The sequence below is a fragment of the Panonychus citri genome, unplaced genomic scaffold (genome assembly GCF_014898815.1).
Source record: "Panonychus citri isolate SS breed McGregor unplaced genomic scaffold, ASM1489881v1 Contig00136, whole genome shotgun sequence".
Taxonomy (NCBI): Eukaryota; Metazoa; Arthropoda; class Arachnida; order Trombidiformes; family Tetranychidae; genus Panonychus; species Panonychus citri.
The window spans coordinates 1530888-1544777 of record NW_026515541.1 but is presented as its reverse complement, the minus strand read 5'-3'; the positions used below and the strand labels follow the sequence as shown (position 1 = coordinate 1544777).

The window sequence follows — 13890 nt, the reverse complement described above, 5'->3', positions numbered from 1 at the left end:
CCGCGATTAAAACAATTCCTATTTCCGTATCCATAATCCACAGTTCTGTCAAATAACCTTAACAAACTTTCGTAAGAAAGTTGGGATTGACTTGTTATTATTAATAAAACAATTTACATATAAGTTATCTGACTAGCTTTATGTAAAATATTAATAGAATCATCATTAACTGTTCTAATTGAATATAATTAGTTGGATTAATACATCAGATGACCAATTTTACTCTTGATAAAGTTAAACTTGACATTAATTGGAGTCACATTGACATTTACATTCAATCATGATATTAATTAATAATACCATTATGGTTGTTGAGCGTTGATTCACCTGAAATAGATAAAATTGTTTTAAACAAAACAAAATCAACATTCGTTTTAATTGAATGTAATTAGTTAAATTTACACACCAGTAGATCAACTTTACTCTTAATAGATTAAATTTGCAATGGAAGTTATTTTCCATTAGTAAAAGTAAAGTTCTATCAAGTGAATCAAAAACTCTACTGTATTATAATTTTGAAGCTTTTCTTTTACACTGTTCTTAGTTGAATTAATTGAAAAATCTAATCATGAATTTGACCAAATTTACTAGTTTTATTCTCGTGGTTGTATTTATAACTATTTCATTTGTGACAGGAGGAGAAAGTGTATATGTTCATGGTGCTGGTGGTCTTGGTGGTTATGGGCAAGGTGCTGGTTCTGGTTCTGGTCATGCTTACAAACGTACGCTTATTGATTAGCACAATCAGAAAATAAAATGAGATGAAAGTTTTTCATATGGTTGTACCCTCTCTTCATTGTGAGTTTATTAAAATTAAACCAGAATAAAATGATTCTATTGAAAATTAATAAAAACTACCTCGTGTGTCTATTGTGTGCAACACAAACTTGCCTATCAATCCTTAAATATCTACTCTTGGAATCACTTGAATACACTCACAGTCAAAATGAAAATTGATTAATTGTCAATATCTTCGTAATTAATTAATTAACTAATTAGAAATAAGAACTTTCTAGACAACAACAACCAATTGATCATCCCAATCATGAAAAATTGGCGAAAACACCATATTCCTTATAGATAATGTCGATGATTAAAATCACATTATTTATGTCGAAACAATTCAGATGATTTCGAAACTTTAGATGACAATTTTCGTTTTTTTCGTTAGTTCAATTGACATTAACTGAAAGTAAGTTATGGTTGTCAATGGAGATGATACTGATTCAGTTGATTAACTTGTATTAAAATATGTTACAAATTGATTGAAATTATGTATCAATTTAAATGTGATTTAATTGTGATAAAAATAAATACAAAGTTAATGAATTAATGTACATATATAAGTTGTTTTTTACCAATCAGCTGCTGAATTTGCAAGATAGTCTTTATTACCAACGTTAGATGCTTGTTTGTTTTGCATGGCTTCAAGTTTCGGACAATTAATGATTCGATGACCGAATCCACCACAATAAGTACAACCTTTTCCATCACCGAGATTGAGAAATTGTTCATGTTCTGATTGTAGAGCGATTAAGAATGGTGGTAATTTTTGCTTTGCTTCGATTAATAAATGTTTCAAATCAAGAAGAACCGATTCTTCAACTGATCGATTAACGAATGTGGTAGCAAGTCCTTTTTTTCCAGATCGACCAGTTCTACCGATTCGATGGACATAATCTTCGATATCATCTGGCATATCGAAATTGATGACATGTTGAATTTTAGCGAAATCTAAACCCTTTGATGCGACATCAGTAGCGACCAGGACATCTTTCTCTCCTTTTCTGAAACTATCAACGGCGGTGGATCTTTCCTCTTGGTCCTTTCCACCATGAATTCCAACAGCTTCGACTCCTTTAAGTAAAAGGTACTCATGAATCGCATCGACGTCTTGTTTTTTAGCTGCGAAAATCAAAACAGGCGGTGGTGTTTTCTGGAGAGTTTGAAGAAGGTGAACAAATTTGGCTTCTTGTTTAACATATTCGACAGATTGAGTTACAGTTAAACTCGCGGCTCCAGCTCGACCAACGTTGAGAGTTATTGGTTTAACCAAAGAACTTCGAGCAAAGTTCTGAATTTTCTTTGGCATAGTCGCTGAGAAAAGAAGAGTTTGCCGCTGAGATTTGAAGAAAGAGAAGATTGTTCTTATATCTTCTTCGAAACCTAAATCAATCATTCGATCGGCTTCATCTAGAACCATGTGTCTGCATACTTCTAAATTTACTCTTCTCTCGTTCAACATGGCGATCAATCGACCTGGAGTAGCGACCACAATGTGCACTCCATTTCTGAGCATATCGGTTTGATCTTTGATTGATATTCCACCGATACAAAGACAAGGTTTCAATCTTGGAAGACCATCCGATTCCGCAGCTTCACAATAGTATTTGATTATGTCAAATGTTTGCTTAGCCAATTCACGAGAAGGACAAACAATCAGTCCATAAGGACCTTCTCCTTTGACGAAAGGCATCGAATATTCTTGTTCAAGTGCAAACATGATAAGAGGTAAAACGAACACCAAAGTTTTACCAGATCCTGTTGACGCAATTCCAATCATATCTCGACCCGATAGAACACTCGGTAATCCTTGAACTTGAATTGGCGATGGTTTTTTAATCCCTTTTTTCCTCAACGCTTTTCGAATTGATCTTGGTAGTTTCATCTCTCGAAAAGTTTTAACTGGCGGACAAATATCTTCCCCATCAACCAAAATTCTGTACTTTTCAAGGATTCTGCTCCTCTTTGTTTCCGACATTTCCTCGATATATTTAGGTAACTTCCATCCGGTTTTAATTGGCTCAGTATATTGAATTCCTTTGGCCAATTCAGCAACACCCATGAGAGCTTTTTTCTCAGCAATACTTTCAAGAATTTTCTTCTCCTCTTCCAATTGTTTCTCTAGAGCAGTTTCTTTCCTCTGTTCGGCCAATTTTTTCAGCTCAGCATGTTGATCAAATAGAGAGACATTATAACGGGCCATCACTTGATCGTCATCAGCATCTTGACTTGTATCCGGTCCATTCGAATCAGATGCCCCTTTTACATCGTCATTCTTTGGTTTAATGTATTTTTCTGCGATTTTTCTCCTTCTCTCTTTAATTGGAATGTAAACTTCATCTTCCTCTTCAGAAAAATCGGCGGCGGCCTTTCTCCTCTCCTCTTCTTCAGCTTCTCGACGTCTCTTTTTTATCTCTGCACGAATTGGATCATAATCCTCAACACCTTCCATTTGAAAAAAAAACAATAAAATTAACTCAATTTAAATAAAAAAAAACGAATCACAAATAAATTCTAAAACAACTCAACTTATTCAATTGAAATGGAAAAATTTTTGTTTACATGTTAGTTGATCAAGAGAAAACCAGGCAGAGCCACTTGAGAGACTTTGATTCCATTGTTGCAAAAGTTTCCTCAACATTTAAAATGATGAATTAAATTTTTACTCAGTTTGACTTTCAATTAATTTATTGATTTGTTTTAAATCACATTAATTATTTGTTACCAACAGAGTATAAAAGGTAAGCTAACAATCAGTGAATTTGTTACCTCTGCAACCCAAACATTTGCTACTTCCAATTTTTCCAGCAACTTGAGTGACTTTTAATGTGAACAAATTGATGATCCATTTCCGTTGAATCTATTAATTGTCAAACCAAATTAATCTCTAATTGGTGATTATCTTTACATCTAAATATTACACTCATCTGATTGGTGAACAAGTTTCTAAATTATTCTCAGCAATTTGGTAGCAACTGATTAATAAGTGATTCTATTGACTTTCTTTAATTTTCTTTTCTTTCCTGGTCTTTCTAGATTTTCTTATGATTTAAGATCATAATTATTAGTGTGACTTGAAATTAATTAATCAGACAATGGAGATTGAGAATTAGATTCACTCTGAGAATGAATTGACTACAGTAAAACTGGAATACCTCTGAAAAAAAGTTCTGGTAAAAAGTTAAATCTATTGACTGGAAATATTATAAAGTTAAATTGTTGTTCGATTGTGTAAATTGTCAACAATCATCAAACACTCAAAGTTTTTATCATAAACATCATGTTGATCCTTAACATTATTTTCACTATCGTTGTTTCAATTGTGATTCTATGATTTGAGATCTGTTTTAATTGATTGATAATCTTTTCCTTTTCAAGAGCAAAGTTATTCTCACCATAGGACCGGTTATGGCAAAAAGTAATTCTAACAAGAAAAACTCCAATGAGAAAATCAATCGCCGTGGGCCTGAAAAGCAGAGATACTCAGTGATTCCGAAATCTCTTCTGTATTTAGCAATTTTAATTCCAACGATTCTGTTTGCTCCTTTTATGAAACCAATACACTTTAAGAGTAGAGAGTAAGAATTGATTTAATTTAAATTTCCTTTCACTTGACATTTTGATTATTATATTAATACTTTTCCATTTCCAAAGTTACACAGAATTTCTTGCTGAATCTTTTGATGGCGTTTACGCTGAGAATGAGCTTTTATCTAAAGCCGAGAAACTGTTTACAAATCAATTTGATGGACCCGAAAGTTTAGCTCCATTTGAAGGTAATTAATTTGATTGAAGCTTTGTAATCAAGCGCATTTTAAGGACATCTCCAGTTCTTTTCAAGTACCATGATTGTAAGATAAATAGGAGACTACAAATTGTATACTTGAGCTAAGGATACGATGAAAATGAATATGAAGATGTAAACAATAATGTAAGACAATCTAATTAATTGTTTCTTTATCTGTCAATAGGTAAACTCTATGCCGGAGTTCAAGATGGACGAATCCTTGAGATTTCAAACGATAAATACAAAACATTAACCACCGTCGGAATATCTAATGGAACTTGTCCAGTTTGGAAAGAAAAAGAATGCGGAAGACCATTGGGTAATCGAGTGACCAGTCAGGGTCAATTGTATACTATTGACGCTTATAATGGTGTTTTAAAGACAGAAATCAAATCGAACAATCCAAAACCCGAAATAATAATGTCATCAGACTTGAAGATTGTCATTTGATGATTTGGTAATTGATAGGCGCTTTCATCGATGACCGAAAGTTCTTATTATGATCTGAGTGAAGTGGTTCACACGATGCTTGATCTTGATGAAACCGGAAGGGTAATTAGATATGATGAAGATACTAAACAAGCGACCATTGTGATGAAAGGTTTAGCGTTTCCAAATGGAATTGAATTAACTGACGATAAATCGGCAATTTTAGTCTGTGAAATCACCAATAAACGTATCCTTCGGCATTATATTCGTGGACCTAAACAAGGAAAAACTGAAATACTGGTCAATCGATTACCAGGTGAACCCGATAATATAAGAAGATCAACTCGAAAAGATAAAGAAACCTATTGGGTCGCTATCGCCATCGCAAGAACCAACAAAAATCCTGAGATTAATGATTGGATTGAAAATAAACCGATATTGAGAGGATTTGTCATTCGATTGGCTCATTTAGTTGGTACAATGATCAAATTTTTCGGTGAATTAACTGGAAATGATAGTTGGACATTAAAAGGATGGGAGATCAGGAAAATTAATGCATTTCATTATCTAACATTCAGAGGAATGATTTTGGAAATCGATTCAACCGGTAATATCATCTCTTGCCTTCATTCACCTGATGGTACAATTAACTTACTTTCCGAAGTACGAGAAGTGATTGAAAACGGGAAGCGAGTCCTCTATTTGGGTTCCGTTTACAATAAATACATTGGAAAACTAATTTTACAATGAATTTGTTCACTTTGGTTGAACCAGGAAGCCGATGAATGAATCTATTAGTACCTTAATTTGATGAAAATTAAAATCATTTTATTATTAATATTTGATAAAAAAGAGGAATCCGTTTTGTTTTGGTTCACAATCGCTCTCGTTTTCAAGAGACACTGAATGTAAATCTCGAGACGGCAAGATAATATACAGCCGTGAAAAATGAATTTCGAATGATTTTTTAATCATTCGCGCAGGTAGTGACTAAAATTAACTGATTATCTTTTAAGATAATTTTAATCAATAGGTAAATCATCTAAGTGTTATCACTGATGATAGAGATTATCAATTGATTTTTGTAACAAGTTGCGCGAATGATTAAAAATCATTCGAAACTCATTTTTCACGGCTGTATTATAAAGTGGGAGTTTTATTGTGAACTTCTTTCTCTGATAATAAGAGTAAAAGCCTTGAGAATTGTAACTTCACTAAAAGTTAAGTTGAGTCGGTTAAAACAAACAAGTTACATTGTTAACCCATCTATAGTAGTTTTATAATAAATCACCAATATAATAAATCAAATGATCACAATAAGTTCACAGAAGTTCACAATAAAACTCCCACTTTATAATATATACGCCGGATTGATCGGATGATGTTCAAAGCTGAATAATCAAAATAGTAGGATATCAAACTATACGATTGTCTAGGTGATCTAGGTGACGTTAGTCGAATCGTTAATTAGCATAACAACTATATAATATATTAATATGATGATTTGTTTCCGTAAGATACGTTTCCCTTTGAATCTCCTCAATTTTTATGATTCCGCTTTAAACTGAATGTAAATAAATGATCATTTCAGCTGAAATCGAGTAAATAAAAAACTTTGTAAAAACAAAAACGATTGAAAGTTAATTACATTTATCGTTACATTTATCAGCGTTAATTTCATTTCAATTTCCGTACAATCTTAATTTCGAAATTCAAATAAGACAGTTTTTGTTAGCTACATACAAAATAATTCGACGTAACCCATAGAGGCCAGTGGTTTTGAGACCAAGACAGAGAAACGAAAAATAGAATCAGAGCAAAGGAAGAGAGAGAACCAAAGGATCAACTTCTATTCCCTCGAATTTACTCGATTAATAACGATCTTTATATCAAGAAAGTTTGATATAAAGATCGTCAAGCAGCGATCAGGAAAATCGCCGAAACCATTGAATAAGCATTATTGTTTTGTGTCAATAGCATTAAATTTATTCATCTCAATGGGTAACTCGAACTACCAAAAGTAGTTATTATAAAGGATGTTTCGATTAGTTATTATTTTAATTATTTCATTTAATTTTCTCTACCGATAATTGATAACAAAGTATACGAGTCAAGAATTTGATTAAAATCTCAAATGGATTTATTGATAGTTATCAACATAAGTAACTCAATTAAATTTATCATTTCTAATGAAATAAGCTAACCATCTCTATGGATATAATCACAATTAATACTTAGCTTTATTGTAAATTTTTTATACACTGTTAATCATGATCAATCACCTTTAATTGCCAGTAGATTGTCTAATTGGATACCGAACTCAACAGAATAATAGTTTAATTTTCAATCTAGTCAATTTGCTTCGTTAATACAATAACTAATCCTCCAAACACTCAGAAATTGTCATGAAAATGATAATTTTAATTTTAAGTAATTATTTTGATGAGATTTAATTAAGAAAAAAATATTCGCTCTAATTTATTCAATGGGGGTTAGTTCCAATTAGATAGATGGAGCTACGATCGGTGGACGGTTTTAGGTACGAACAATTTCAGGTACTTGACTGTACCTAGCCTACTTTAAGGTCGAAAGAAATCTTCTTACGTATTGATATGTTAACTCATAAAATTTTAATGCTTTAATCAAATGAACAATTTAATATATCATAATTGGTGACTTAAATTGATTTAATATTTAAACAATTACATTCGCATTCAAAGGTAATATCAAATTTGTATCACCAATTAGGTCTCTACCAGTGGCTGTATCAGAGCCTTGCCCACGTTCACATTAGCTTCCTTTTCACTATGACCACCACTGAAACTTGGACCATCTAAGGCATTGGAAATATTCTTATTAAGATCAAGCGCTTTGGGACTAAACGAATTCGGCTGACTTGGCTGCGAATTGAAAGGAGAGGGATTAAAAGCATTGGGACTAAACGAATTCGGCTGACTTGGCTGCGAATTGAAAGGAGAGGGATTAAAACCATTGGGACCACTTGACTGTGGATTAAAAGCATTGGGACTAAACGAATGCGGCTGACTTGGCTGCGAACCGAAAGGAGAGGGATTAAAACCATTGGGACCACTTGACTGTGGATTAAAAGCATTGGGACTAAACGAATTCGGCTGACTTGGCTGCGAATTGAAAGGAGAGGGATTAAAACCATTGGGACCACTTGACTGTGGATTAAAAGCATTGGGACTAAACGAATGCGGCTGACTTGGCTGCGAATTGAAAGGAGAGGGATTAAAACCATTGGGACCACTTGACTGTGGATTAAAAGCATTGGGACTAAACGAATGCGGCTGACTTGGCTGCGAATTGAAAGGAGAGGGATTAAAAGCATTGGGACCACTTGACTGCGAATTAAAAGGAATGGGACTAAAACCATTTGGACTTGCTGAAATGGGATTAAAAGAATTTGGGCCACTTAAACCACCACTCTGGCTTGGATCATCAAAATCATTGGCCACGTTTTTTCTTGGATCAAGCCCTTTGAGATTACTTTGACCTTCATTTGCAGCACTCTCGGTGAAAAGCTCAGCTTGTATTTCCGATTCAGTTATCTGACCCTCTGTAAGCAGTGAAATAGTAAAAGACATAACCACGAAGATTAAAATTAGAACTTTAGACCAATTCATGATTTTCCTTTTTCATTAAATGGAAATCTAAACAAGTTAGAAGCACGACTTTTGTTATATTATTTTCAACTAAAAAGAAACACTGGATTGATCGACTGATATGCAAATTCATCCAAAACAGTAAATGACACTTTTTTCATTAAAACTAGTTGGATGATTATTCAGATGGCTAAAGTAAATCTTGCATTGACTTAGTTCTTACTGTGCTGTTTGGTACAATCATCATATAGTGTTTCCATTATTTTTTATAGCAATCCGACGGTAAATTCAATTAAATTTTCAGGCTTAATGAGAGTTAACCCTGTTGGTTATTACGATCTTCTTTACCTGTTTAATCACATTCACCTTGATCTATTTAATCATCTTCATCATCTAATTAATCATCGACACTCAATCATTGATGTCGATATTTTTTCCCATAGACATAACACAGTGACAATTCATGTTGACGCTAAATTTAAGCTAATCTTCAGCTTCACTTTATCATCTATATATAATCTTATAGAGCTTTGAAAATTCAACTTAACGATATAAATAACAAGTCTAATTGATTGGTAACTTGTGAGCAATCAACTAAAAACATTAAACTTTTGTCCAAATTTGAGGCTCAAAAGTGACGCTCGGGACTGATGTCACTTTTCAATTAAGAAGTGATATTAGAATATGAATCATATATCATCAGAAAGGTCTAGATGAGACGAGTTGAATGATATAAGTACGAAGGTTATATCAGCAGTACTTACGGAAATACAAGCGCTTACATTTGATTCATTTTTCATTTTCAATAATCAACACATTTAGACTTAAGTAATTACCAAGATAATCTTGTCTATCCTTTTCGTTATAATTAAGAAAAAGTAATTAATTGTAAACTAAAACAGCCAAAAAGGATCAACGAAAGTCCACTCAAGGTCATAAATGGACAAACCTTAATTTTCACATTTTTCTTCTTTTTCTGTTTATTGCTCTCAAATTCTTACCAATGGTTTATTCTTTGATTTTATTGCTTTAAGACATTAGTCATATGGATGTCAAAGGTTAAAAACGGAAACCAACAACCAGTTTCTATTAAAAACTTAAACTAATTAATCAGGTCAATTTGCTTATTTTTGTAAAGTCTACGGACATCATTTAAACCAATTTCTCTTCGAATAAATTTGTCTTTAGTTGAAGTAATTTCATAAAGTTGATGTTGTGTTTATTTCTGTGCTGAATTTATTTGATTAACTTGTGTAGTTACCTGGAAAAGTAACTAAGTCTTTCTACACGGAAAAGGTTAATTGTTTGTAATCAACTTTAATCAACTAAAACAAACAAACCCAAAACCTAAAACCCAAAAATTCAGCCTCAGCATTATATGATTTACCCTCTGTCATCGGCAAAATAGTCATATTGTTAAGTACAAACTGGGTACAAAGGTTAAAACTAACCCAACGAGGACTCAATGGGGTTGTAAGTGTGAAAGGTGGTTTATTGTTAAGGGTACAAGATATGACCTAAGAATAAAGTTAAACTCAAAAGTCGTAAGAGAAGTGACCCAACTTTACCCTTAGGTCAGGTTTTATAAAGAAATCGTCGGTGGGCGTTGAACGCCTGTGATTGGTCTAACAATATCATTCGCAGATAAAACGATAACAACAATTTGTCAATAAAATCGATGGTAAATTTGAATCTGTTGATTATCTAATCACTTATATAAATTAATTCATCACTGACTGTATATTTCATCGTCATGATTCTATGAGGATGAATTATTTTTCTATTGATACAGTTACGATTAAAATTTGAAGTATTAATATAGTTTATGCTACGTTTCTCTAAGAAAGTTGTGTTTTTGATTCTGATCTAAATCAGTAATCAATATTAATCGCTCAGAGGTGATTATTAGGTATGAATGCTAAAAAATGTATTTGGAATCATCTTCGGATACGGTAAATTGTTTCTAATTGTTTTGATCATCATTACATTTTAATTAGAACCATAACATGTATTTATCAGGAAGAAAAAAACAATCAGTTGATTTGATAAGAAACTTAGTTAACTTCGGTTAACAATTGAATTAACTTTCTATTTTTAATTTTTTTTAATTTTTTTAATTAATTTTGTGGTTGTCTCTTGATCAATTGTCAATTGTTTGTTAATTTTTCATCTCACAATTAATAGTTTGATTCAGTTCTTGGATTCTGGTGAAAAATGAAAACTGAAAAACAAATTGTCACAATTACCCAATTTAAATTATTAATAAGTTAATTTGTTCATCTTTTAAATTGTAAATTTTGATTATTAATTACGATTTGTGTTAATTGTTGAAAAGGGAAAATTAATTTTCATATTTATAATATATTACAAAGGTAAATTATTAATAATAGTATCATTATTGGTTAATTGTTAATTTGAGGCAAAAAATTTGTTGACAATTTTTGTGAATAATTAACAGTTTGAGATGTTAATTGTTGTTGCTGTTGATAAATTACACAAAATTACTTGATCAACCAAAGTGTGTTAAATCATCAGTAATCTGATTAAACAATTTAGAGGATAATACAAGATTGATGATTAGTATTATTATTTGAATCATTAATTGTTGACGTTCATCAATCATTCGAAACTCATTTTTCACGGCTGTATGGGCAAAGTCATAATTTTATTTTTAAATCAATAGAAACTGTAATAGTTTTTAATTCATTAGTTGGATTTTTTTGACATAGGTAGGTTAATCTTCTACAGGTAAAGCAAATGACGTACCCATAGCTTGAAGCTTAAGCGGAGATATATCGCCATTTTGTGATTTCAAAGTTGGAGCTTAAACGGTCGGAGGAGATCTCGTTCCTCTAGTAAGAATACGATTCATAGAACCTTCCAATTAATTAGTGAGTTCTATGATATCAGCCTTCATATTATCACTTAAAGCTCCGCTCGCAGCGGTAAGCCCATTTAAATCAGTAGCTGGACGCAACTCTGGTGATCCATCTTGAGCTCTCGTTATCATTAAAACAGTTATAAATACAATCACAGAGACAAAACTTGAATATTTAGTCAAATTCATAATTTGATTTTTAAATCAATCGAAACTGTAATAATTTTATACACTTGTTAAATTTTTACTTTATTTTCTTTATTTTTAGTGTCTATTTTTACTTTTAACAATGAAAAATAGCATCAGTTGATATTTCTTATATTAAAAAAGTAAGAGTAAAATTGATCCACCGGTGTGTAAATTTAACTAATTATATTCAATTAAAAACGATTAATGTTGATTCTATTTTGTATAAAACTAGTTAGATGATTATTCAGGAGATTCTAGTAAAATTTAACCTCATTTATCTAATTTGCTGCTTAAACACAATAGACATTTAGAACCAATTGATTTTATTTAATCTTGAACATTCGAGACATTGAATTTCTACAAAATTTCGTCTATTTGCGTTCAAAATTAAATAAAAGTGTTTTCGATGATTCGAACTATCAAGAGCTAATTGTAACCTATTTCTGAGCTATTTCTGAGCTATTATTTGGCCTTAGAAAAGATTTGAGAGAAAAATGTCGATAAGTGACTTTTTATGGACAAAAGTAGAATTTCCATACAAATCAACGTTTATTTAATTTTTTAATTATTTCGTTAATTATGTGAGCAATTGATCTGAGTTCTCGATAAAATATCATCGATACAATAGTTGACCCAAAGAACAGGGGAAAAATTAGATCGATTCAATGCAGAACTATCTCAATTCAGGCCAAATTCTCAAACTAATTGAATATAATTTTCAATAAAATCAATTTCGAAATTGAATAATTAAATGGCCTTTAGCGCTGAGAATTCAATATTTGGCATATGCATAGGCCATATTATCGAAAATAAAAAATGCAAAATTTCATAAATTTATCTCAACTCGCAAGAGAATTAGACCCAAAATGAGACGATTCAGAAACTGAGTGAACGGGCTGTATAAGATTATTAATCTACAAATACAGCAGTGGAAATGAGTTTCGAATGATTTTTTAATCATTCGCGCAACTAGTTACAAAAATCAATTGATAATCTCTATCATCAGTGATAACACTTAGATGATTTACCTATTGATTAAAATTATCTTAAAAGATAATCAGTTAATTTTAGTCACTACCTGCGCGAATGATTAAAAAATCATTCGAAACTCATTTCCACGGCTGTATATTCAAATTTTGTCTCTGTGATTGTATTTATAACTGTTTTAATGATGACGAGAGCTCAGCTATGGTTGTGGGTGACGCTCCAAATGATGGTGTGATGGCTTAACTCATCTTCGTGCTTTTGTTTATAATTATTTTACCAATAACAGAGGGTGAAAGTGGATATGGTCAGAGGTTGTTGATGCTCTTCCTAGGCCAAGTGCCGGTCTCAAATTCCCGACAACGAGAAATTGCGACGAGGGTGGATCACCTGATGATGATCAAAGATAGCCGTTAGAATAGCCCTTTTGGTAGGTCTTTGCTTCTGCTTTTTCCCACATCGCACGGGGGGATAACGTGAATGCAAGCTCTTTTGTCCAAGCTAAGGTGAATGTGTTCAATAATGGTGCGAAAATCATTGACAAGAACATGAACAAGTTCATAGAGTACAATTAATCCATTTGTGGCTCTTTGTTCACTCGTCATTCCAAAAATAAATTCTTTTAATGATAACGACTCCTCTAGAACAATAGCGATTGACATAAATAACCTTCATGTAAACGAAAGTCAGTGAGTATAATAATCCAATTCGCTTTTTGTCCGGGCTAATAAGTGACAACTAATTATTTAAGATAGGTCGATGTAAATCAAATAAACTAATCAAATCATTACTCTGAGTTAAAAAGCTAACTAAGGATATTGGTTTACACTTTAATCATTACACCAAAGAACTTGTTAAATTAAATTAATTTAATCAATTACAATTGAAGGTGCAAGTTGATTAGAGAAATTAAAAAGCGACTTTGGGTTTCTGGTTCAAGTTTTTCTTTAGCTGATAAGAGATGGCGGCACAATTTATTCGTTGAGTTTTTAATCATGATTCAGTTCACTGAATCGTTAACTTGATTATTGTTTTTTTCGTTCATAAATAGTTAATCAAAAGTAATCAAATTATTGACAGCTAATAAAAATTAAGAGTTTAGATAATCTGACAGATTCAAGATCAGATGACATTCCTCTGGGTTAATCTTTAATCTTTAGTCTTGGTGATTAATACAACTAATCTAAGAAAATTAATAAACCATTGGATTGTGA

The 13890-nt window shown here is 32.0% G+C and overlaps 3 protein-coding genes across 3 annotated transcripts; 1 reads left to right on the top strand and 2 right to left on the bottom strand.

The window, feature by feature from the left end:
• Positions 1 to 1271: 1271 nt before the first annotated feature.
• On the bottom strand, positions 1272 to 3357 carry LOC128392754 (ATP-dependent RNA helicase abstrakt-like). The gene has a single exon (XM_053352837.1). It carries the CDS (start codon positions 3233 to 3235, stop codon positions 1355 to 1357), a length of 1881 nt encoding a protein of 626 aa, XP_053208812.1. The 5' UTR covers positions 3236 to 3357; the 3' UTR covers positions 1272 to 1354.
• A 179-nt stretch (positions 3358 to 3536) lies between these two features.
• On the top strand, positions 3537 to 5835 carry LOC128392755 (adipocyte plasma membrane-associated protein-like). Its single transcript, XM_053352838.1, is given in 4 exon segments — positions 3537 to 3677; positions 4162 to 4361; positions 4438 to 4559; positions 4755 to 5835. Coding segments are annotated over 3 exon segments (1287 nt in total). The 5' UTR covers positions 3537 to 3677; positions 4162 to 4191; the 3' UTR covers positions 5750 to 5835.
• A 1833-nt stretch (positions 5836 to 7668) lies between these two features.
• LOC128392756 (sporozoite surface protein 2-like) lies at positions 7669 to 8782 on the bottom strand. The gene has a single exon (XM_053352839.1). The coding sequence runs from the start codon at positions 8644 to 8646 to the stop codon at positions 7744 to 7746; it is 903 nt and encodes a 300-aa protein (XP_053208814.1). The 5' UTR covers positions 8647 to 8782; the 3' UTR covers positions 7669 to 7743.
• Between the last annotated feature and the right edge of the window lie 5108 nt (positions 8783 to 13890).